At 42.5% G+C, this 25,875-nt stretch overlaps 1 protein-coding gene across 1 annotated transcript in view; it reads right to left on the bottom strand.

The window, feature by feature from the left end:
• LOC115092335 (amine oxidase [flavin-containing] B-like) overlaps positions 1 to 25,875 on the bottom strand; it is a 112,197-nt gene that overhangs the window by 68,319 nt on the left and 18,003 nt on the right. The window contains exon 2 of the mRNA XM_029603125.1: positions 7,071 to 7,165. Coding sequence (XP_029458985.1) covers positions 7,071 to 7,165 — 95 coding nt within the window. The remainder of the gene's footprint in view (positions 1 to 7,070; positions 7,166 to 25,875) is intronic.

Here is a 25,875-nt window from a genome sequence, read left to right as displayed (position 1 = left end):
TCATATTAATAAAAAAACCCCAAACATTTCTAAATCAAAGTAGCCACCACAATACAGTGGACAAGAATCCTGTTTCAGTTCTTTGTAAAGGAGAGGGTTATAGGTTTGTCTCATCTGAAGCAGGGCTACTGTTTTATCATTTAAAAAACCACTTAAAGGGAGTTTGACTGTTCACGCAGGCCCGGCATGACCAGGTGTGCATACTGTGCATTTGCACTGGGCAGCACACCCAGGGGAGGAAGCAAGCCAGCGGCAGCAGGAGAGACCACGGGGCCGCCCGCAGCCGAAAAAGCAGGGAGGTTGCAAGCTGCCGGAGCTCTAGCCGCCGCCTGCTGTCAGAGAGGCCCATCTTCCGTTTGCTTGTGCGTGCGCACCCGCAAATACACACAGCTTCCACTCACCCCCCCCCCCCCCCCAAACAGGAAGGCCCGCGGGACCAGCCCAAAGACATCAGGAGGCCTGGGACCTTTGTGGCGCTCATCCTACCACGGCCTGAAGACAACAGGAGGTCATGTGTGTATGTGTGTGAGTGACGGAGAGCATGTGTGTGTCAGAGCCTGTGTGTGTGTGTGTGTGTGTGTGTGTGTGTCTGTGTGAGAGCCTATATGTGTTTATGTATGTGTCTTTAAGAGTGTCTGTGTGTGTGCTTGTTTGTATGCCTGTGAGAGCTCATGTGTCACATATATAAGCTCTCACAGGCACACACTCACACACACAACAATTTTATTTATTTATTTGTTAATTTTTTTGTATACAGACATTCGATCGAGCTATCACATTGGTTCACATGTAACTGAACAGTAAATAAAGCTTATTTTCACAGTGTAACTTACAGAATAACTCAGAACGGTTAACGTTTTAAAATATGATTTGGAACTTTTAACTATTTGCAGTGGCAATTGAAACATCTAGAACAGTTAACAGGGAACTAAATATTACAGGTGTACCAAGGAAAATGGGTAACTTGCATGATGGAAACAGTAGGACTTAGGGCAGTTAGCATTTTACAATTTGATTTGGAAAATTTTACTATTTACAGAGTAATTTGGGGCATCTAGCACGGTTAACAGGGAACTAACTGATACACTTGTGCCAAGGAGAATGGGTAGCTTGCATGTCGTAAACAAGGCTTAGGTGGGAGATACATTCATCGGAGGTACAATCATGGAGGAATGAGGATTCACTTACATGCAGTGGGTGGGGGCCTGGGCGAGGAGGGCTAAGTTTCTGGAGGGAAGGCTTTTAAGAACAGCCATGTTTTGAGGTGTTTTTTGAAGATTTGAGTCGAGGGTTCCGTTCTGAGATGGGGTGGGAAGGAGTTCCATAGCGTGGGGCCGGCTACTGATATGACGAGTTTTCAGATTGAGGAAAGGTGTACTGCTTTGGAGGTGGGGACGGTGAGGAGCCCTGAGTCAGTGGATCGGAGGTTTCTATGTGGGATGTATGAGAATAGAGCTGAGTTTAACCAGTCCATCTTATTGTTGACCATTTTTTTTTATGCATGAGGGTTAGGGTTTTGTATTGGATTCTGTGGTTGATGGGTAGCCAGTGCAAGTCTTTGAGAATGGGGGTGATGTGGTCGCATTTTTTGTTGTTTGTGATGGATATGGCGGCGGTGTTTTGTAGTATCTGCAAAGATCTGAGGGTGGAAGCGGGGAGGCCAAGGAGGAGTGTGTTGCAATAGTCGAGCTTGGAAAAGAGTATTGTTTGGAGGATGGTTCAATAGTCTTGGGCGTGAAGGAGGGGTTTGAGCTTTTTCAGGGTTTGTAGTTTAAAGAATCCATCTTTGATCACTGTGGAAATGTGATGCTTGAGGTTTGGTTCGTTGTCAATTGTTACTCCAAGGTTTTTTGCAGCATGTATAAGTTGGGTCCCCATGTAGTTAGGTGTGGAGTTGATGGGGAGGAGTGTGGTGTGGTTTTTAGTTATGTGTAAGATTTCGGTTTTGTTTTGGCTGACGGAGAGTGACAGTTGTGAGAGTAGTTGAGTTATTTTCATCAGAAGTTGGTCCCAGGTTTTTAGAGTATTTTCAATGGTTTTGTTTAGGGGAAGTAAAATTTGTAGATCATCTACATATACGTAGTATGTGAGGTCTTATTCAGAGAGGAACTTGCAGAGAGGGAGGAAATATATGTTGAATAGGGTGGACGAGAGGGATGATCCTTGTGGGACGCTGTGTGGAAGAGGTATCTGGGAGGATTCTGTTGCATTTATTTTATATTGAATGTTCTGTCTGTGAGGTGTGATTTGAACCATTTGATTGTGGTGTCGCATAGTCCGATTTCTTTGAGTCTGTTTAGTAATGTTTTGTGATTGATGGTGTCGAACGCGGAGGATATGTCGAGGAGTATCAGGAGGTAAGATTGGCCAGGGTCGAGTCCTCTAAGGATAGTATCGGTGAGAGTGAGAAGGAGCGTTTCGGTGCTGAATAGTTTCCTGAAGCCATGTTGTGCTGGTAGTAGGAGGTTATGATTTTCGAGGTGTTGATTGTTGACTATTTTTTCGAGGATCTTGGCTATGAATGGGAGGTTGGAGATGGGTCTGTAGTTTGCTGGGTCAGATTTGTCGAGCTGGGGTTTTTTGAGAATGGGTTTGACTACAGCATTTTTGAGTTTGTTGGGGAAGATGCCTTGCTCGAGGGATAAGTTGATTATATCGGTTGTGGGTCTGACGATGAGCTTGGTAACGAGTTTTAAGGTTTTGATGGGTATGGGATCCAGGGATTGGGTGGCGGGGTTTGTCTTTTGAATAATGGTTTCAATTTCAGTGGATGTGATGGGTTCAAAGTGTGACCACGTGGTGTTGTGTGAGGGTGAGTCTGGTAGGTCCATGTTGACTGGGGGGATCTTGGCGATGATGTTGGAGACTTTGTCTTTGAAGAAGTGAGGCAGAGTGAGCCTATGTATGTTAGAGAGAGGGCCAGTGTAAGAGAATGAATGAGTTATTGTGCGTGTGTGAGAGAGAAAATAAAATTTGGGTGTCCCTACCTCCCCCAATCCACAACAATCTCAGTGTGAAATCAGAAGATCACAGGTATGGAGAGCAGGAGATTTTTTTTAATCCTTATTAGTTTTAATTATTGGGTGTAATTTGATAATTCTGCTTTTTTGAAATATTTAATTTTTGGGGGGAAGAGGGAATAGAACATTTTTTAATTATTGGATTTTTTATTCATCAGATATTTTGAAATTTCTTTGTGTTTAGGAAATTTTGTATATTCTATTCATTAAGTGGTTGAAATATTTATTATTTTTATGAATTTGATTTTACTATTTTTTTAACTATTTATAATTTCAATTCAAATATATATATAAAATATTTGATTTTAATATTTTGATTGTTTTATATTTCTTGATCTAATTATTTAATGTTTTTATGAAAGAATGGTAATGTTTCTGTTTTTCCATTGTTGCTCTGCAGTTCAGTTCTTGTCAGCATGTTTCTGTTTATTCTTTCTGATCTCTTTATTCTGTATTTGGCGAGAGTCTGTCTGTGTTCTTCATGTGTGACCGAGATGAGGTATTTTGCTGGCATGTAATTTCTGTGTAGGAATCTATAGCAGCCTGGTTACCTAACAAGAGTTTATTGATATTCTAGGGCCTAGTGTAATATGTGCAGTGTTGCCTTTTCATAGATAAGGTTGTTTTGGTATGGGAGGTTTGCTATATTGTAATGGTAATTCTATTTATCATGGCTTTCTGAGGGCCAAGTTCATACCCAATACGCATTACAAAAAGTTTAATTCCATAGGAGCTCCAAGTGTCTTTTTTGCAGAGTTTTCTGGTTGGCACCACAGGAGTGCATGTAAATATAATATGCATGTTGAAAGTGTTATTTTTGCCTCAGAAGACTGTACTCTTGAATGTTCTTTTTCATATAAAATGTATTATAAATGCATAATTTAATTATACATATCTGTAAAGGATGTGGGAATGTGTAGGGGGGGTGTGTGTACAAGGCTGTAAGGTTTGCCTAGGGTACCTAATACCCTTCCCTATCATGGTTCTGGCATTGGGGTGGGGGAGCGTGTCAGTTTTAAAAATATAGATTGCATGATGGAGCTGGGATTTAGTTGATGGGCCCAGGACAGATACTGAATAAATCGGGGGGGGGGGGGGGGGGGGGGGGGGAAAGGCCAGTAATTTTTCACACAGGGCAGCAAAAAGCTAGCACCAGTCCTGTGTTCATGTACATCACATAGAATGAACTTGGATAATAGCATAACAGCAAATGAGTATTGGGAAGGCGACTGTCTTTTATGATTGATACATTATTTATGATATGTTTTTGGATTTTATGTTGTTCTTGAATATATGTACGTCTGTGTCTGATAATTATGAATGTATTATCGTAACCTACCAAGAAATGGCGATTGGCAAGCTAGACATTTTTAAATAAATAAATAAATGCACAGAAGAAACCCGATCACAAAATAGGTGCTTCATTTGCATCGCGCACTAACACTCACACCCTTCCTCCCCACTCCCCTGCACGCTCCCATCTCCGTCCTTGCAGCTCTGTCTATTTGTGGTTTTCTACATCTAAAAATCCCCATCAGTCCCAGGCGTAGACAGAGAAAAGGAAGGAGAGGAACAGAGAAATGAAATCAGCAAGAACAGATCCCATACCTAGGCTACAAAGCCAGGGGGTCTTTACATTTTAAATATAGAAGCAGAAGGGGCTATGATTATATAAACAGTAACTAGAAATAAGGACTCTTCTCTGGCACATACCAGTCAGGAATTAATTTACTTTAAAACATGGGGGATATATCAAAACTGTGTGGGAATAAGGATCTGTAATGGACTTTCTGTCAGATTTAATTGAAGCAATTTCGATGGAAGATTTCAAGGAGGAAATGGACATATCCCCCAGTGGTTAAAAAGGTGAAGGGGCAGCAGGCTATAAGAATATGTCTGGATTTTGGATTTATTACTCGCCTCTCCAAACCTGTGCAGAAGGCGAGTAATAATTCAACTACAGAAGGTAGATCCCTGCCACAGACAGCTTACAATCTAAGGGGGTACTTGAAGCAGTGGAGGTTGAAGTGACTTGCCCAAGGACACAAGGAACAGTGGGGAGAGTAGTGGGATTTGATCTCTGGTTTTCTGTGGTTCTCAGCCCAGCACTGCTCAAACCTGTAAGCTACCCACCACTCTGAGACACTTGGAGAAAGGCCAATGAGAGGAGAGAAAAAATGGTCTTGTTCAGTCTAAACTGGGGGGGGGGGGGGGGGGGGGTGATTTAGACCTTCTGGGTTACTGCATAGCTGCCATCTTGGAAACCGATGGTCCTGAAAAAGTTCAATCAGCAATCAGATTGGCCAGTGCTGCTTTTTATCTCGTGTGCAAATTCCCACGATTGGCTTTTACTGTAGATACGGTATATTAAGCATGGTTGCTCATAACCGTTACAGCATCCACCAGTTCTTAGGAAAGCATGGAAGATCCCAGGTGCCATGATAGCTGAACGGGTGAACTCAAGCACGGGGAAAGCTCTCTGTGTTATGTCGCTGGTGCATGCGTGTTACGTGAAGCCAGGGCAGGTCCTGGGGCTCGTGCTGCTTGGGGGCTTTGGCACCCACCTTTTCAGCAGGGGATTGAGGCACCAAGATACAAAATTGGAAGTAGACCTTCAATCCACCTGGCCCCAGAGTGTGATTACTGTGGATGCTGGCGATGGTATGCAGGAAGACTTGAGGCAAGGTCTGGTGTCCAGTCACTAGTCCAATGATCGAGCAGTTACCCACATATTGAGCACACAATGACTTAACTTCAAGCACTACTGCTTTTAGTAGAAGAGAACATTTTTTGAAGGAATCAAAGAAGGCTGTTAAATAATTGAGAATGTTAATGTCCTCAGAGTCAGAAGAAATGATTTAGTCTTGCACTGTAGTTCTTTTTTAAATGCAATTTAATGCCTGGATGATTGTGCAAAGATATGCAAAGTTGTGCTAAGCTGTGCTTTAGTCACCAAAATTATATTATTTCTATATATTGCATTTTACTAAAGGGAAAACAAAAACTGAGGCAAGCTGTTGACCGGGTTGGAAACAGCTTATTACTAGGGATATGCAAAGAAAATAATTTAGTTTTTTGTTGTTGTTTTGGGGTTTCCCCCACCACCAGGCATCATTTTGTTTAATATTTATTTAGTTTCTGTAGTTTGTAAAAATGAAATAAGCATTTTTAAAAAACAAGAATAAATGAAATGGAGCCTCCCCAAGCCCCCCTGTGCCTCATCTCTCCCACCTCCCAAAAAATTTGCCAGGGCCAGGAACCTCCCCTGCACTCTTTTGCCTCATCTATTGGGGGGGGGGGGGGGGGGGGGGAAGGTATCACATTAATGTGGTCAGCCCGAAGCTTGGCCCAGGCTTAATCCCAATGCCAAGACCTCAACCGAGCCCAGGCCCAACCTCGGGGTGAGGTGTCTAGATAAATTCTTCTGTTGATGTCCTCTTCAAAATGATGTCCTTTGTTTGGAGGATATGCCAGAGTCACATCTCTCCTAAGACTTCTTCCTGAGCAGAAGGCGCCATTTTGATATATGACCATTAAAATGACACCTTCAGCTTTGTGCCTTCCCAGGATTAATTTTCAGGCCCATAGGCTATTGCTCTCCCCACTCCTGAGATTTTGAGAATTAAACCTAACAATCATAATGATACCTCCACCACACATCCCAGAACAATTCTATGGGCCTGAAAGTTATCTGGAGAAAGGCACAAGGCTGAAGGTTTGCCTAGGGTGCATAATACCCTTGCACCAGCCCTGAGCCCTGGTATAATTGTTGTATAAACAACAGTCTCAGCACAAAATTCTGATGCCAAGAGTAGGTTCGACCCATCCATTTGACCTATACTGCATTTCTCTCCAGACTAAGAATTATTTGTATTACTTTGGGAATTTCAAAGGAGCTGGTGACAAAGGCATCAAGGGATTTATCGGATGCTGAATTGTACATATCTTTGTTAAGAAATAACTGATCCTGTCAGTGTATAGATAAACATGTGGAAAAGGCAGGAGAGAACGCTCTCTTGTATGTCATTCCATGTTTCTGATTGCACGTACCCTGGTGGTGAAGGTCCTTCCACCAACCCTGTCCCGGGCCTCCAGCACCACAACACTCAGCCCCGACTCCACCAGTAACTTGGCAGCCGAGAGACCTAGAAAGAAAGGAACACAAATTTAATTGGAAAAACTCTTGTTAAGAGATTGTCAGCAGAAAAGCCAGTGAGCTGCGGTGCAGTCATGATTCATCCTCTGTATTCTCCACATAAACATGATCAGAAAGCCTTAGACTCCAACCTTCTCTATTTTTTCCTTCTTTCCTTCTCCCTCACCTTCCTATGGTTGTTTATTGATATCTGTTTTATTGTTTGTTTTTACGTGATTTTTATTATTATTTATTTGTAAACTGTTTTGCCCGACATTTTAGTTGTAAAAGCAGTATATAAACCCTTTCAAATAAATAAATAAACCACCAGGAGACTTTCTTTGTTTTTTTCGCTCTATCTTTCAGTACTCTCTTTTAAACACATTTATACATTTCTGATATGAAAACTGCAACAGAGGTGTAACACACACCAAAATATTCTCAGCAAGCAAACCCTCAACCTAATCAGGAACAAGAAAAATCCAACAGCACTTCATATAGACAGATCCAGAATACTGAAGGAAGATCCAAACCATTAAAACAAAGAAAATAATAACAGAAAATAATCTCAGCTAATAACGACCATACCCAGGTAACCATTTAAACATGAGGAAATATTTTAAACCAGATGAATACTAGCATCATAGGAATATAGTTTCCAGGACCTACAAAAAAGGAAGCGACACAGATTCAGCCCGACTTTTCTGAAGTGACTCTAAGTACGATCCACATAAGTATAAGGATCCCCTTGATAAGTGACCCAAGCACTTTCAGGAGATCCTCCAAAATATTCTTCCTCCTTCCCCCACCCCAAAAGTGATAATCTCTTGTCTAAGTCTTTGGATAAGCTACGTCATGTTCTTATTTACTTTAATTTCATTTTATATGATGTATTCCATGGTATATACATTTAAATAAATGCAACAAAACTTCTTGTTCCCTTGAGTAGCCTGGCATGGATCAGGGAATACAATGACCTTTCAACCACAAAAGACATCACAGCCCATATTCAAAAGTATTTAGCCAGCTACATTTCACCTGCAGACTTTATCCCTGTGTAGGTAGTTATACAATTGCCCACCCTGTCGATGCACTGTCTAAAAAATAAAGTCAGAAGAAGACACAATATGGGAACAAAATGAACAATTTATCCAGTGCTCTCTCTGGTCTGAAGCTCGTCAAAAATATTTTAGTAGAACATCTCTGATGTTCGGATGTTTCTGCATCTATCATGAATATGCACACTATGCACTCTCCTGCTATATCCAAGATATCCAATATAAAACAAGGCAGATAAAGGTCCAAACACATGCAACACGAAATCCATCCCTTACCACATGTATTTACAAAAAAATGTTTTATATCTGAAAGCTGACTTATGCAACAAAGGACAAGACCTCAGACTGAGAGCATGCAAGTGATTATGCACAACTTGAACATACTAATTCGTGAATGTGATTTACAGTTGTAGACCAACATGCTTTCTTCTCAGAACAATTGAACTAGTTGCATTAAATGCTTGTTGCTTGTGAGTATACAATTTCAGTTTTATGAATTTAGGAACATTTATCATATTGCTCTTTTTCTATGATAAATTTTACTTAGTTGTGGCCCTGAAGCAGCACAGATGTGAAATGCTGGCCATTGTCGGCTATCTTCAATTAAGTTTCAGATGGCTAAGCTCACCTGAATCCCAGACTGGCTGAGGTTAACTTCCATAGAATTTTGTACTGTCCAGTGGTTACTCAGTGGTTACTTCTTAACAAGAATTTCAATAACCTTGGATTGTTCTCATTGATTTATCTACTTCGTAATACATTTCATGAAGAAATTTGTTCATGTTTAAGATAAGTGAACTTATATTAGACTCTTATGCCACTGGAACACAGGAAGTGACAATATTTTAGTCTGGACATTGATCTATCGGAACATTGATACTCATTGGAACATAAATAATGTTTCTGTTTGGATAAAATCAAGACATCAAGAGCAAGATTCTGAGAATTTTATTGATGTAAAAAAATAATTTTGAAAACAATGAATACAACTGAGATGTAATAATGGAATTGATTTTTAATTGAAACTTATGGAAAGTGGAGACTCTTAGACCAAAGAATCAACAAATTAGTATGTTCAAGTTGTGCATAATCACTTACATACTCTCAATCTGATGTCTTGTTCTCTGTTGTCATGTCAGCTTTCAATATACATTTTTTTTTTGTAAATTTATGTGGTAAGGGTTGGATTTCATGTTGCATATCCAAGATACCAACAGCGTGTACACATGCGGCTGCACAACTGAATACCCATCCAAATATAGAAATGTAGAAACATGATGGCAGAAAAAGACTGTATGGCCCATCCATCCAATTAATTTAGCATTAAAATCTTCATCCCTTCCTTAGAGATCCCCTGTATTTATCCCATGCTTTCTTCAATTCAGATACTGTTTTTGTCTCCACCACTTCCACTGGGAGGCTGTTCCATGCATCCACCATCCTCTCTATAAAGAAATATTTATTAAGATTACTCCTGAGTTTATCCACTTTCAACCTCATTGCATGATCCCTCGTTCTAGAGCCTCCTTTCTGTTGAAAAAGGCTCACCTCCTGTGCATGGAAATGAATGTCTCTACAAACTGCCTTAAAATTGCTTGTAGAGAAAAAGAAATTAGACTTATTAATTGGAATTTAACAGAATCATCGATATAAATAAATAAATGTATCAAAAAGAAGAAAGGCCACAAATGTACTTAAAGAACTGTAAAGAATTTATATCAGTTCCACCATTCATCAGCAGAAAGTTTTGTTGGAAACTAACCCTGCTTTCAGCGTGATTATTGCTGCTGTGATCATTAGTGCTGTTGGCAATGAACTTTAACTTGGGACTTACTAAGTGCAGTGCACAGGGCCTAGAAGAGAATTATTTCCCCCGCTTAGGGAATCTGAACATGCAGATGAATTAATAACATGGGAAGAGTTAACATTCAAAGACTGTGTTTAAGGTGTGGATCCTGGGACCATATCCGGGATTATCAGCCCAAGGATTACATGAAAAACGTGCCTCCATTTTTAATTCTGGGTTATTACGCAAATGTTGTTACAATTATTTTGGGCTTAAAATATACATGTGTATATTTTTAAAAGGTGGAGAGAAAATATACATGTTCCTGCATTACAAAAATATGCACATATTATGACATATGCTTGTACTTTTCAGGGCAGAGATATACGGTATTTTATAAACTGTGTAGCTCCTGCCAGACAATTTATAAAATATTATCATAAATCTCCATGTCCACTAATGCATGCAAATGATGGCCAGTTTTGAAAGTTGGGCTGTTAGTTTGGAAAAATAAGTTGAAATTTACTTTTTTTCTATATTCATTAAGTTTGAAATACAAATGAAACAAAGAGTAAATTATGGAAAACATAGTCTGGAAGACATACCATACATGAAACAAAAAACTGAAGGGGGCACTTAGGTTAAAGGGGCACTTAGGGAGGATAAGGCCATCAGAGAAAGACTGAATGAATTATTTGCTTCAGTGTTTACTGAACAGGATGTTGGGGAGATACCAGAAACTGTATTCAATGGTGATGATTCAGAAGAACTGAAATAAATCACTGCGAAGCTGGAAGATGTAATAAGGCAGATTGATAAACTAAAGAGTAGTAAATCACTTGGACCAGTTGGTATGCACCCCAGAATTCTGAAAGAACTAAAAAATGAAATTGCAGGTCTATTACTAGACATTTGTAACCTATCATTAAAATCATCCATTGTACCCAAAGGCTGGAGGGTGACCACCAATATAAACCAATCTTTAAAATGGGATCCAGGGGTTATCCAGAAAACTATATACTAGTGAGTTTGACTTCAGTGCCAGGAAAAATCGTGGAAACTATTTTAATGAACAAAATCGCAGAACATATAGAAAGACCTGGTTTAATGGAACATAGCCAGCATGGATTTACACAGGGAAATCTTGTCAAACCAATCTGTTACATTTTTTTTGAAGGGGTTAGTAAACGTGGATAATGATAAGCCAATGGATATAATGTATTTGGATTTTCAGAAAGCATTTGACAAAGTGTCACATAAGAACATAAGAAACTGCCATACTGAGTCCATCAAGCCCAGCATTCTGTTTCCAATACTGGCCAATCCAGGCTACAAGTACCTGGCAAGTACCCAAAAACTAAGTATATCTCATGCTACTGATGCTAGTAATAGCAGTGGTTATTTTCTAAATCAACTTGATTAATAGCAGGTAATGGACTTCTCCAAGAACTTATCCAAACCTTTTTTAAACCCAGTTACACTAACTGCACTAACCACATCCTCCGGCAACAAATTCCAGAGCTTAATTGTGCATTAGGTGAAAAAGAATTTTCTCCGATTAGTTTTAAATGTGCTACATGCTAACTTCATAATGTGCCCCTAGTCCTTCTATTATCTGAAAGAGTAAATAACCAATTCACATTTTCCCGTTCTAGTCCTCTCATGATTTTAAAGACCTCTATCATATCCCCCCTCAGCCATCTCTTCTCCAAGCTGAACATCCTAACCTCTTTAGTCTTTCCTCACAGGGGAGCTGTTCCATCCCCTTTATCATTTTGGTCGCCCTTCTTTGTACCTTCTCCATCGCAACTATATCTTTCTTGAGATGCGGCGACCAGAATTATACATAGGCATCTACTTCTGGTCCAACCTCTCCCTTTCTATGATAGTAGCTTGCCTCCACTTCAGCACATTCTCACTGACTGTATGATACACAGTCTGTTTCTTTTTTCACTCCCTGGGTTCTGCTTTGTTGCGTCCGTCGGTCTCAGACGGCTTCGATCTCTGTGCCTCACCTTTCTTCCTTCTCTCTTCTTAAGCCTTGGGAAGATGGCTGCTGCTGCGTCTTCATGCCGCTCTCTCCGGCGTCCCCGGAACGGCAACGGAGACGGTGTTCGCCATGATTTTCCTGAGGGCCTTCTAGGGTGCGCGCATGCACTCAACCGTCTTTATCCACGTCATGGTGGGAATCTCGGGGGCGTTCCCTCCGAGTGACGTCATCACATCCTGGTATTTAGCCTGCTCTTTGCTTGCTAACAAACTGACTTAGCAAGGATTGGACTTCCTCCAGTCTAAGCTGCTCTGCCGCTTCCCAGCTGCTGCAGGAAGCTCTCTCTCTCTGCCCTTCGGGGTAATTCGACACTAACCTGGGTACCTGCTCCTCGGGGGCCCTTCTATTTCAGGCACCTATCTTGGGATACCGGGTACTCGCTCCTCGAGGGCCTGCTCTCCCTAATCTGGTGCCTGCCACTGAACAACTATACAGCTGTCTACTTCAGTGAGTACTAACCCTTTTAGTCTGTCTCCATCTTCAGCTTCAGCGCTCTGGATATACATCCGGGACCTGTCTCTGCTACGCCGCGCTGCCTATCCTACTCGAGTGTGAGACTGGTCTCCTCTGCTGAGGACACCTGGACTACTTCACTGGGTTACCTTCACTGCTGCCCGCTCTCCGGACAGTACCATTGAGCTGTACAATAAATACAATTTCTCTGTGTTTGCGTGTATAGAGTCTAGCCTAGTACTGCGGTTCCTTGTGGGGCTCCTCCCCATGGGAGTGGCCATCACCGCAGTATCCAAGAATCCACTCCAGCACCTCATAACCATAACATGCTTTAGCTGGGGAGGTGTGGGGGGGGGGGGGAGGAGGACCAGAAGCAGGGGCAGATTGGCCTATCGGGGGATCGGGCATCCCCCAGTGGGCTGGCCGCTCCAGTCACGTGGTCTGCTGTGCACGGCCGTGATGGAGCCGCGCTCGGCAGACCACGTGATGCGTCCTGGGTGGCGAATCCCTGGGCCGGTCTTTCTCGGGAATCCGCCGCTGACCAGAAGTGATCCACACTGCCTGCTTCCTCCAGGGCTTAAGAAAAGGAGATTAAGTCCTGACCAAGACTATATGCATCAGTGCTGCAGCAGAGACTGGGGAGAACCTGGCCCATGATAGCACAGCTCCAGATGGAATTCTGCTTTCCCACGTGAAGCCAGTGCAGCCAGGGCTAGTGCAAGGGTATTAGGCACCCTAGACAAACCATAAAGCCTTGCAACCCCAGCCTACCCTCCACACACAATTAAAAATTATGTATTTGTAATAAGATTTTACAAGAAAAAGGCCATTCAGTCTTCTGAAATAAAAATATCACAACATGCATACTATATTTACATGAACTGCTGTGGTGTCAATCATAAAAACCTGAAAAAAAGTAAAAGAAACACTTGGAACTCATATGATATTAGGCCTGTTGTAACACATGTTGGATGTGGGCTTGGCCTTAAGAAAGCCATGAGCAAACTAAATTACAATTACAATATAGTAAACTTCCTATTTCAAAACAGAACTAACTGCCAGCACTCAAACAGTAACAACCCTACCTATGAAAAAGCAACACTGCAAATATTACACCAGGCCCTAAAACATCAATACACCTTCTATTAGGAAAACAGAACCAGTCAAACTGCTATAGATCCCTACATAGAAAATATGCCCCAACAGAATACCTCACCTTGGTCTGGCACAGGCAAAATACAAACAGTCCCTCACCAAATTCAGAATAAAGAGAATAAAATATAAAAAGAAACATACAGACAAAAATTGAATTGGAAATAGCAATATGCAGTTGCATATGAAAAACAGAAACATTACCATTCTTTACAAAACATCAAATAATAAAACCACAATAGTAAACACAATAGTAAACAATGAAGAAATATTTCAAAAAAGCTGACGAACAGAATATCCAATTATTGGAACTCATAGAGTCCAGTATTCAAAAATCAACTTAGCCAGATAAGTCATATTTATCCAGCTAAGTGGCACCGCTAAATATCTGGCTATGGGCAGTGGGCACTACTTAGCTGTCTAATATGGTCATTCATCAAAAGCAACCCGGCACGCACAAATATACGCCCGATTTTATAACATGCGCGCGCAGCCATACGCATGTTATAAAGTCTGGGGTTGGCGCACACAAGGGGGTGCACACTTGTGCACCTTGCATGCGCCGAGCCCTAGGGGAGCCCCGATGGCTTTCCCCGTTCCCTCCGAGGCCGCTCCGAAATCGGAGCAGCCTTGGAGGGAACTTTCCTTCCACTCCCCCACCTTCCCCTCACTTCCCCTACCTAACCCGTCCCCCCAGCCCTACCTAACCCCACCCCCCTCACCTTAGTTTTACAAGTTGCGCCTACCTCTGGGCAGGCGTAGGTTGCGCGCGTCGGCTAAGCGCCGGCGCGTGATCCCCCTGCCTAGCGGCTCTATGAAGGCCTCTGGCCACGCCCCTGCCCTGCCCCCACCCCGCCCCTTTTTTCAAGCCCCAGGACATACGCGCGTCGCCAGGCCTATGCAAAATAGGCTCAGCGCACGTAACCTCCCTGCGCTCATAAATCCAGCTGAATTTACGCACGTAGGGCTTTTAAAATCTGCCCCTATGTTTGCATGATGGGTATATTTTATAACGCCAAAAAATAACAAAAGATATCGTCAAATATAAATCCAAAAAATGCTCTTCACCAACTTAAGTATATTACTGTTTATATCGGAACCGCATCAGCAAGCCTGACGACGAGCTTAGTGAAACTCTAAGCCGTCTGGTCTTTTCTATCATTTGCGGTCTGGTAGATGTTAAGAGAACACCAACCGGTGCTTAAAAATAATGATTATATGTCTATGCCCATCAGAATAATTTTTTGTCTTGGATTAATAACTCCAAGTTTTGACTCGACAGCGGCCGTGTTTCGCAACTCCAGTGTTGCTTCATCAGGAGTCAATGTCAAATCAAAAGTTCTTTTCTGAAGGGACCGCAAATGATTGAAAAGACCGGACGGCTTAGAGCTTCACTAAGCTCGTCGTCAGGCTTGCTGATGTGGTTCCGATATATACAGTAATATACTTAAGTTGGTGAAGAACATTTTTTAGATTTATATCGGACGACACCTTTTGTTATTTTTTGGCTTTATCATATATAGGATCGCAGTGTGGCTCTTTGTTTTTTATGACATATTTTATAACGTACAGGCGCAATTACTTATACAAATTAAAATTACTACATATGTGTGCCTGCTCGCTCATTATAAAGTTATCATCTCTGCTTCCAGGAAAAATGTTATTTGCTCTGGGAAAAAGAATATATAAGCTCACACCATTTCCTTCCTCCCATAGACTCTAACCAATAAACGATCTCTCCCAGTTCCTTCATTCTACAGCCTGGAACGTATAGTACAGCTCTCTCTCAGCTCCTTCCTTCCAGCATCTAACCAATAAATGTGATCTCCCAGCTAGGCCTCTGCACAGTACCATGATTTATATGGAGGAAGTTGTGATAGAAATGAAAATCTGAACTGGGAAAAAAATAGTTGCAAACCACTTTCTCTCCTTCTCCTCCCCCCCCCCCCCCCAACCCCACATATGCACATAAAGTTGCATATATTTAGTATGTGTAATAAATTTTTGCATTTTCACAAAACCTTAAGCAATTTCAAACACATCTCAAAAACCTGCACCAACTAAAATATGCTACTGTTCCCAAGCCTTAAATCTAGGCCAAAATTGTGCGTTTGAAATCAGCACCATGGACAGATCTGTTCGGAGCCCCCTTGTTCAGGTGGATCAACGTGAAGTCCCATTCAAGAAAATAGGAGGTCAATATTCAAAGCGCGTTTAGTGCTTGATAGCCAGATAAGTAGGATTTATCCGGCTATCTAGCAGTCTGCTGAAAATCAGCGGCTGTTAGATAGCCAGATAAGTCATTTACCTAGATATCTTTTAGCCAGTCAATTTGTGGACCAGGCAGTGGATGGGCAGTTAATTTATCTAGATAAGTAGTGCCTTGACCACAGATATTCAGTGGCACAGCCAAGCCGTTGAATATCTTTGTAACTTAGCAGGATAAGTGTTATCCAGCTAGGTTAATTAGCTGGCCAGGGTTTGAATATCTACCTCTCAGTGTTTAGTGCTAGATGTATCACCAGCATACTCAGAAGAGTTGCACTTCTATAGCTCCTAATGCTGACCTGTTAAAAAAAAAATCTATTTCCGTTTATGGCCCCAGGAATTCTGATTTTTGTCATAAATCTTCAGTAAGCCTACATCAGAGAAAAGCTGAAGATCACTGTTCTAGATAGTATCCCACACTAAACAGGGCTTGCTTGCTAGTACTGCAAGCCATTATTTTCATAAAACATTCCAGCATGCATAAGGCGAGATGCTCAGAGGGTGGTTTCATTAGCTCTTAGTCCAGAGCATATTGCAGCTTAGTGCGGGTAAGAGAGAACCAGCACAGATTGCCTTTCAATGTCAGAGAAATTGTTCAATGGATATGCAATGCCTCCTTTACAGTGCCTTGCCATTATTTGATTTAAATTCAGTTTGACTTTGAATTGAATATAACTCATGTCCTTTGTTGTCACTGGAGGGGATACTCTGTGCTGGTGTTAAGCTGTTAGAAAGCATAACAGCCCTAACCGCGGACAGTCACAGGCTTGCCCCTTAATTCGGTAATGTTCTGAGACAAACCCTATTATAGCTATCCTTTGATACTGCATCACCAAACTCTGCCACCCCAATTAAGCAGAGGCAGCTGATTGCTATGGCAGGGTAAGACCACTGTGTTCAGAGTAACAGCGATTTTAGAAAACATACATAAATTGTCCATTGCAGACAGCAGACTTCTTCTGAGTGTTCTCTAGACTAGATAATTGTTGTGTTGATTCTGTGGTTTACACATTATCATTAGCAATTAAGCGTATATCTAAATATCTCTCCCAATCATCTTTGATGGTAAAGTTTTGCAGAATCTGACTGCCCAGACAGCGATCAGTCAGGCATAGAGAATCACCACCTCACTTCCAACTCTACTGAATCTGACCACAATAGTTCTAGAGAAGCACTTGAAAACTCAATTCACTTTATAGCACTGTGCAAGGGAGGAAAAAACCCAACAAAGCCAGTAGTCCCTTGCTGAGGCAGCAAAGCTTTCAACCCTAAATCACATCTGAAGCAGGGACCCATACAGTCTCGAAGGTTCCTGTACTGCAACCTCTTTTTATGTTGTGCAGTAAAAGGGATGACAACCTACTACCTTAGCTACAGGAAGGAGTGCAGGAAGCTGTTCTTTTAGGGTGCAGCTTGCAATTATTTTTATATCCTGGAGCAGGGGGGTCCCATAACCTGGTCCTGGAGGGCAGCAATCCAGTCGGCTGTCTAGGATTGCCACAGTGAATTGCCACAGTGAGGTATATTTGCATATTATGGAGGCAATATAGCAGATTTATTTATTTAGATTCCGCTTTTCACCACTTCAAAGCAGATTTCATTCAGGTACTGTAGGTATTTCCCTGTCCCCAGAGGGCTTACAATCTAAGAGGACGATGCAATATCAGGCGCTGAGCTCAACATGCCTCTAAAACCACAGCTGGATGCACGTTTTGGACGCTCTAGATATATGCCAAATGCAATATCGGGATTAGCGCTTCTAAAATACATGTCCACACTGGCACATAGCTAATAGCGCTCAGCACATACAAATGCCATGTTGATGAAGTTATTAGCTAGTACCCCGATGATAAAAAAAAAAAAAATGTGCGCCCGATGTGCACATTTTAACCCTCAAAATTTAACGCCAGCCCAGAGCTGGTGTTAAGTTTTGAGGAACCCCAAGCCATGCTCAGAAAGGCAAAAAATAGTAAAAAAAAAAATAAATACAGCTTTTCTGTAGTTTCTCCTATTTAATATCATTGTGATACTAAGCAGGAGGAACCACAGAAAGCTGCAACATGAAAAAAGAAAAATCTTGACAGTGGTCAGGTTAGAAAAAAGGGAAGCTTAATTTACGAGTATCCATTTTCCTAAACTGTGGCTGTGCACGGGTTAGGAAGACGGATGCTTGGAATATTGAGTATCCAGTTTCCTTACCTGTACACAGCCATTTCTTGGCACTCGATGCCATGGACGTGGTAGAGACCCGCAATTTATCCATTGTGCGTCCCATTTTGCAGGCCAGCTCATTTGAGTATTACATCGAGCGCCCAAGAGAGGGGATGTGCGCGCTTTCAAAAAACCTGCGTCCAGGTTGGATGCAGGTTTTTTTGCCCTCGTGATATTGCGTTGGCCCCTAAATTTGTACCTGAGGCCACGAAGGGTAAAGTGACCTGCCCAAGGTCACAAGCAGTGGCAGTGGGATTTGAATCCTGGTTTGTAGTCCACTGCTCTAACCACAAGGCTAGTCCTCCCCTCCATGGACAGATATTGTGGAAATCCTAAAAAATCAGACTGGTTTGGGACCCTCAAGTGCCAGGTTTGTGGGTCGCCTGCTCTAGAGCTAAAGGCGAGAGGACCATTCTGTGTCTGTGAAGAAACCTACTTAGCACATCTGCTTGTAAAGCCTCACCACAAGGGAACTGTAGAGGAAAAGGAGGTGAAAAGGTTACTGGTGGTCAAAGTCCAATGATAAGTGACTGTAACCAAACTAACCAAATGGCAAGTGACACACTATGGTATTTATTTTACATTTTTGGGTGGGAGGGATGAATAATAGCCATTTAAAAAACAGACTTAAAGAGTTGAGAACAAACACAAGGGTATTTTAACATAGTAACATAATAATGATGGCAGAAAAAGACCAAATGGTCCATCCAGTCTGCCCAGGAAGCTTCTTATGGTTAGTAACTGCCGCCCCAAGCAGGTTACCCCATGCCTTCTGTTAATGGTAGTAACTGCAGCTCTGTGCAGGTTACCTCCAGTTTTCAGTTAAGGGTAGTAACTGCCACACCATGCAGGTTACCCCCAAGACCTATGTTAAGGGTAGAAACTGCCTCACCATGTAGGTTACCCCCAAGCCGTCTGTTAAGGGTAATAACTGCTGCTCCATGCAGGTACCCCAAAGCCTTATGTTACGGGCAGTAACTGCCACTCTGTGTAGGTTATTAAGGGTAGTAGCTGCCACTCCATGAAGGTTACCCCCGCCTTATGTTAAGGGTAGTAACTGCTGCTCCATAAAGGTTATCCCCAAGTCTTATGTTAAGGGTAGTAATAACTGCTGCTCCATGCAGGTTACCCCCAAACCTTATGTTAAGGATAGTAACTGCTACTCCATGCAGGTTACCCCCAAGCCTTATGTTAAGGGTAGTAACTGCTGCTCCATGCAGGTTACCCCCAAGCCTTATGTTAAGGGTAGTAACTGCTGCTCCATGCAGGTTACCCCCATGCCTTATGTTAAGGGTAGTAACTGCTGCTCCATGCAGGTTACCCCCAAGCCTTATGTTAAGGATAGTAACTGCTGCTCCATAAGAACATAAGAACATAATAAATTGCCATGCTGGGTCAGACCAAGGGTCCATCAAGCCCAGCATCCTGTTTCCAACAGAGGCCAAAAATAGGCCACAAGAACCTGGCAAATACCCAAACACTAAGAAGAACCCATGCTACTGATGCAATTAATAGCAGTGGCTATACCCTAAGTATAATTGATTAATAGCCATTAATGGACTTCTCCTCCAAGAACTTATCCAAACCTTTTTTGAACCCAGCTACACTAACTGCACTAACCACCTCCTCTGGCAACAAATTCCAGAGCTTTATTGTGTGTTGAGTGAAAAAGAATTTTCTCCGATTAGTCTTAAATGTGTTACTTGCTAACTTCATGGAATGCCCCCTAGTCCTTCTATTATTCGAAAGTGTAAATAACCGAGTCACATCTACTCGTTCAAGACCTCTCATGATCTTAAAGACCTCTATCATATCCCCCCTCAGCCGTCTCTTCTCCAAGCTAAACAGTCCTAACCTCTTCAGCCTTTCCTCATAGGGGCGCTGTTCCATCCCCTTTATCATTTTGGTTGCCCTTCTCTGTACCTTCTCCATCGCAACTATATCTTTTTTGAGATGCGGCGACCAGAATTGTACACAGTATTCAAGGTGCGGTCTCACCATGGAGCGATACAGAGGCATTATGACATTTTCCGTTCTATCAACCATTCCCTTCCTAATAATTCCTAACATTCTATTTGCTTTTTTGACTGCTGCAGCACACTGAGCTGACGATTTTAAAGTATTATCCACTATGATGCCTAGATCTTTTTCCTGGGTGGTAGCTCCTAATATGGAACCTAACATCGTGTAACTACAGCAAGGGTTATTTTTCCCTATATGCAACACCTTGCATGAAGGTTACCCCCAAGCCTTATGTTAAGGGTAGTAACTGCTGCTCCATGCAGGTTACCCCCAAGTCTTATGTTAAGGGTAGTAACTGCTGCTCCATGAAGATTACCCCCAAGCCTTATGTTAAGGGTAGTAACTGCTGCTCCATGAAGGTTACCCCCAAGCCTTATGTTAAGGGTAGTAACTGCTGCTCCATGCAGGTTACCCCCAAGTCTTATGTTAAGGGTAGTAACTGCTGCTCCATGAAGGTTACCCCCAAGCCTTATGTTAAGGATAGTAACTGCTGCTCCATGCAGGTTACCCCCAAGCCTTATGTTAAGGGTTGTAACTGCTGCTCCATGAAGGTTACCCCCAAGTCTTATGTTAAGGATAGTAACTGCTGCTCCGTGCAGGTTACTCACAAGCCTTATGTTAAGGGTAGTAAATGCCGCTCTGTGCAGGTTACCCCCAAGCCTTATGTTAAGGGTAGTAACTGCTGCTCCATGCAGGTTACTCCCATGCCTAATGTTAAGGGTGGTAACTGCTGCTCCATGAAGGTTACCTCCATGTTTCTGTTAAAGGTAGTAATGTTAACAATGAAAACCAAGCACTGTGAAACCCAAACATCTCCAAAAGTCTTTTTGGTGTCTTCCTGCATACTAAGAGAGCTTCAATGCATGAAATCCTGTACTAATATAAAAAGTCCCTGGCAGTCTGTAATGTGCACAGTACAAAATACAGTCCTCCACTAACTTCCCTTGAATGAGCTTGAAATTCATTGCATTTGAGCTTCAGAAGCCCCTGCTGAAACACCTGTGAAACATTGGTACAAAAGGAGTGAAGCCTTTGCTTCTTTTTCTTCCCAGGTAGAGGTACCCCAGGGTCGCCTTCCTTTTTCTCACCTGGAAACAAGTCTGACCATTGCAGAATAAAGGCAGAGATGTAGGGCCGAAGTGATTCAGAAGGAAACGATTCTTTGCAAACTTCAACATTTAGAACACACAAAGGGAACACAAAAGTCTATTATATGGCTCTGCCCCCCCCCTCCCCCCAACCTTTTTGCCCCCACATGCAGGGTTTTCACAGGAGGGGCATCATCGTTCAACAGCGGATCAATACTTAACAAACTGAGTGCAGGGAACAGAGAAGCAGGGATTAGTGGTTTTCTTCGAAGCCTGGGGGGAGTGGGGGGTGGGCACCGGCTTTGATCAGCTGAGCGACGGCGCGGTTGCAGGCCCTTGGACGTTGCTATGGCAACCAAAACCCATACTGGGTCAGACAGCCCAGTTTAGTACAGCAGTGGAAAAGAGGAAGATGACTTGCTGAAAAAGGGCTTTGATCTGCTGGGCGGAGAGGCCCAGACCCTCCCTCACTTACACAGCTCAGGCCTACGCAGAACCGAGGGCTCTCAGAAACTGGCAGTCAGCTGTGTCGGTTCGAGCTCCCTCCGGCAAACTTACAAAACACAAATAATACTGTGGATGAGTTCCTGGAAGAGGACCGGTGAGGATTAGGTTTCTGAGATTCCTCCAGAGCTCATGCCTCAATAAATCTGTTAAGTCAGTAACGTGCCTGCAGCCTAGAAAGGTGGGAATTTCAAGGAATCCAGCAGGGATGTCGTCTCAAGGGACAAGGTAGTACAGCCATCAAGAAAGATTTCTGAGCGACTCAGCTAAAGCAGACAAGCTTCTCCTATCAGCTTATGCTAGAGGAGCAGCTCTTTCAACTCAGAAGCCAGGCCAGCCTGGTGACCACTGAGTGGCTCCCAGCCCCTGGATCATCCAGGGCTTGGGAGGCCGTGGAGTCAGTGTTCACAGCCCCTGGAGAAGTGGAAGTCACTGTTTTTCATTCATCTAGGGTGACATCTCCAGGCTGGAGCTAGGGTTCACAGGGCCTGAGTTGCTGGAGGGAACTGTGACTCTCTTCGATGTCTGGGGCTAGGGAAGGTTAGAAAAACCGAGACTATACCCTGCATAGTGGTGAATGACGGCTCACAGCACCGCCTCCTCATAGAGGCCTGTCCTAGTTGAGCTGGAAGCCTAAAGCAGCACAAGGAAACCTCCATTCCAAAAATACAACAAAAAAAAAATAATTCAAGTACATAGGGAGCAATCAGAGGACAAGAAAATGTGGTATAAAGATAGAGAAATAGTACCAAAAGGGTCGGGTGCCACCAGCCTGATTAAAAAGAATTGACAGGTGTACCTTGCTATGCTGCTTGTACATATTACGCCCTATGAACTCCTGAAGAAGCCTTACTTTGGCACAATGGGGCCAATGCAAAAACAGTGCGCTAGCCACCGCGCTTGGCTTAACATGCGATTGGACGCCAGTTTTGGATGCTCATCCATAACCCCCGATCCAATACAGGGATTAGTGTGGCATCCAAATCACTGTGCAGCTAATAACTCTAATCACATGGAAATCCACGAAGATGAAGCTATTAGCTAATCCCCGCGATCCAATAAATTTTCCACGCGGCCAATGTGTCCTTGCAACGCGGAAAAATTTACGCCAGCCCAGGGCTGATGAAAAAGGTATGCCACGCTCAAGGGTGCATTGAAAAAAAAGAAAGAAAAATCCTGCTTTCTGTGATTCCCTCTAATAATATCATTGCGATACTATGTAGGAGGAACCAAATAAAGCAGAATTTATTTAAAAAAAAAGTTCTTTTGAAAAAAAAAAGTTGAATGTCCAATATACACACACAGGACACATGATATATGTCGGTAGCAGGAGAAAACGGCTCATAGATTGAGCATCCATTCTCCCAACCAGCTTGACAGCCACCTCTCCTCTGCGCCCAGTTCCGAGGAGGCGCTAGGGACACACATTCGTCCCTAGTACCTCCTTTTTAGCGTGACCCCTCATTTTAATATTGGATTGCGAGCCCAGGAGAGGTGGCTGGGCGCGCGTTAGGGAAACGGGCGCTCAACACCGAGCACCCGTTTTCTGCGCTCATTAATTGCATTGGCCCCGATGCAAGTACTGAGGTGAGCACCAGCAGTCAATTTAAGAGACTGAGATCACTCCCAATGTACCCTGGCTAAGGAATGAGGTTTATTCCTATCAAGGTGTGTGCAAAATAAACCCATTTGATGACAGTGCCCTCCAGAAAAGAGAATGCAGGTCACCAGGAGAGCCTAATGACCCATCCAGGCACACAAGCACATTCCTCCTTCAGACAGGGACATTCATTTATTCTCTGAACAGCTCTGCTCACCCTCCTTGCATTCATCCATTTATGTGGTCCTATCCTTTGTAAGATAGGACCAGAAACACGCTAAGATCCAAACGCTTTGCAGCAAGCTCATTTCTCAGATAAAATATTCTTCATTGTACGAATGCCTGCCTTCTTGTGTGTTTTATTCTACTAGATCCTCTGCCTCTGGAAAGTGAACTCATACCAACTGAGTTAGACTGAGATTCTTGCTTCAAACTGGAGCCAGTGAGAGAAATGTGAGAACCTCCAATGGATCCGGAGCCATAACTCAATCATCGCTTCCAATATTTCAGAACACCATCCCAAAAGAGAGGAGAGTATTCGCAGACTAACGCTATGTCAGGAAAGGCACGGCTATTCGGGTCTGCCTTTCCTGGACTATCTTGAAAATCACCACCCACATGGACCGTACAGGATCACCCTCACTCTCTCCTGCCTTCCTTCCCAGCTGATTATAATCAAAATTCAACACCACCGAAACTACACAAGCAAAGGATGAAATTAATTTCCTTTCCCCTGCCTGCCCTAAACCAACAGTATTTTTTATTTATTTCTTTGAAATATTGATTGCCTGCGCTATCGATACTATCAACATTCATAAAAACCATATTAACATAGACACACAAGTACCCAGCTCTGCAATCCTGAACTCTTGACTGCTTGATGCCACAAGCATCTCATCTGGAAAAATATTTGCAAACCTGGATTGTATTTCAGTGCTTTGCAATGTGTTTTGTATGTTGTACACGGCTCAGGTCAGAAATCGGAAGTGGCAGTATATAAAAACAACGGAACAAATGAATAATGAATGAATCTGCAATGGAATTTAAATTTTAGGGTAATTCTTTCAGGAGTTGACATCAGACATGGATTGGCATTTGATGAAAAAAAACAACTCTCTAAACTGTTTGATAATTAAATATTCAGAGAGTTATTTTAAACAGGAAACTAACTGGATATATCCTAGAGCAGTCACGCATTGGCAAGCAAAAGGTCTGATATTTACACAGTAGATTTGATCACAGTCAGAGACAGATGAGATAAATGGATCATAAATTGTGGACAGAAACACACTAAAACAGCTCACGAGATGAAAAACAAGTAGGGTGACAGACTAGAAAATCAAAGCTCAGAGGTTGTGACTCTACTGCCTTCAATTGCTACCAGTGGTGTAGCCAGAACTGAATTTTTTTTTGGAGAGGGGATCTCAAGGTTAATATGGGTGGGCAGAAGACATACAGATGTAATTGTACTCTTATTGATAAATAATGCCTTAGCATGAACCCTACAATGGATTTCTGAGTAGTTTGCAACAGCCATGATGCATGAGCAACATTTTAAAATATTTTAATTCTATTATTTCAAGCACTTATCAACATTAAAAATTCCTTATTAATCTATATTAATTTATTTTATATTTATTACAGTTTATAAATACACAATATCATGTAAAAAGTAAACAACATTTCAGAAACAGATTCAATCACATACTAAAACAAATATCAATATATTCTTTTATGAATCCTCTTTCCAAAAATGCATAAAACTACAATAAAACTGAATAATCATAATAATCATCATAAAAAGATTTGCAACAGGTACAGAACAGAACTACCACATGCAAAAAAAAATAAAACATTTCAAATTCTAGTGTCACCTCAGTGTCAGCAAAACAAATTCACTTCACTGCCAAACGCTTTCAAGCCGATTCAGAAAAACATGGGCGCGCGATTCAGGAGGGTGGCCTAGCGCGTCCCTAGCGCCTCCTTTTTGACAGGAGCAGCGGCTGTCAGCGGGTTTGACAGCTGACACTCAATTTTGCCGGCGTCGGTTCTCAAACCCGCTGACAGCCACGGGTTCGGAAATGGACGCCGGCATAATTGAGGGACCGTCTTCCGACCTACGGGCTGCGGGCCGATTTTTTTTTTTTTATTTTAACTTTTTTTTTACTTTTGGGGCCTCCGACTTAATATTGCTCCTGCACTGCTGGGGACTGAAAGTCCCCAGCAGTGCAGGAGCAGCAGAGCCAAACATCTGCCGCGGCATAATGTGCTCTTGATAGTCTCCTGAAAAAACAATGTTAAAACAACTCTAAGCTAATGGAAGTTTGTACTGGAACTGAACAGGAATTTATCCAGCCCCGAATGTGAGGGAAAGCATGCAAGCAGAAACATGGGAAGTCATCTGTAATTTAAGTATAATTGATGGATGGACTGCTTGACATTTTTGTGTTTTTACATTGGCATGGGTACGCAAAATCTGCTTAAGACTTAAGCAATCGCAGAATCTCTGTGCCCATGGGAAAGCACTA

Source organism: Rhinatrema bivittatum, chromosome 5, assembly GCF_901001135.1.
Source record: "Rhinatrema bivittatum chromosome 5, aRhiBiv1.1, whole genome shotgun sequence".
Taxonomy (NCBI): domain Eukaryota; kingdom Metazoa; phylum Chordata; class Amphibia; order Gymnophiona; family Rhinatrematidae; genus Rhinatrema; species Rhinatrema bivittatum.
The sequence above is the reverse complement of the archived record's forward strand: the minus strand, read 5'-3'. Positions and strand labels throughout refer to the sequence as shown.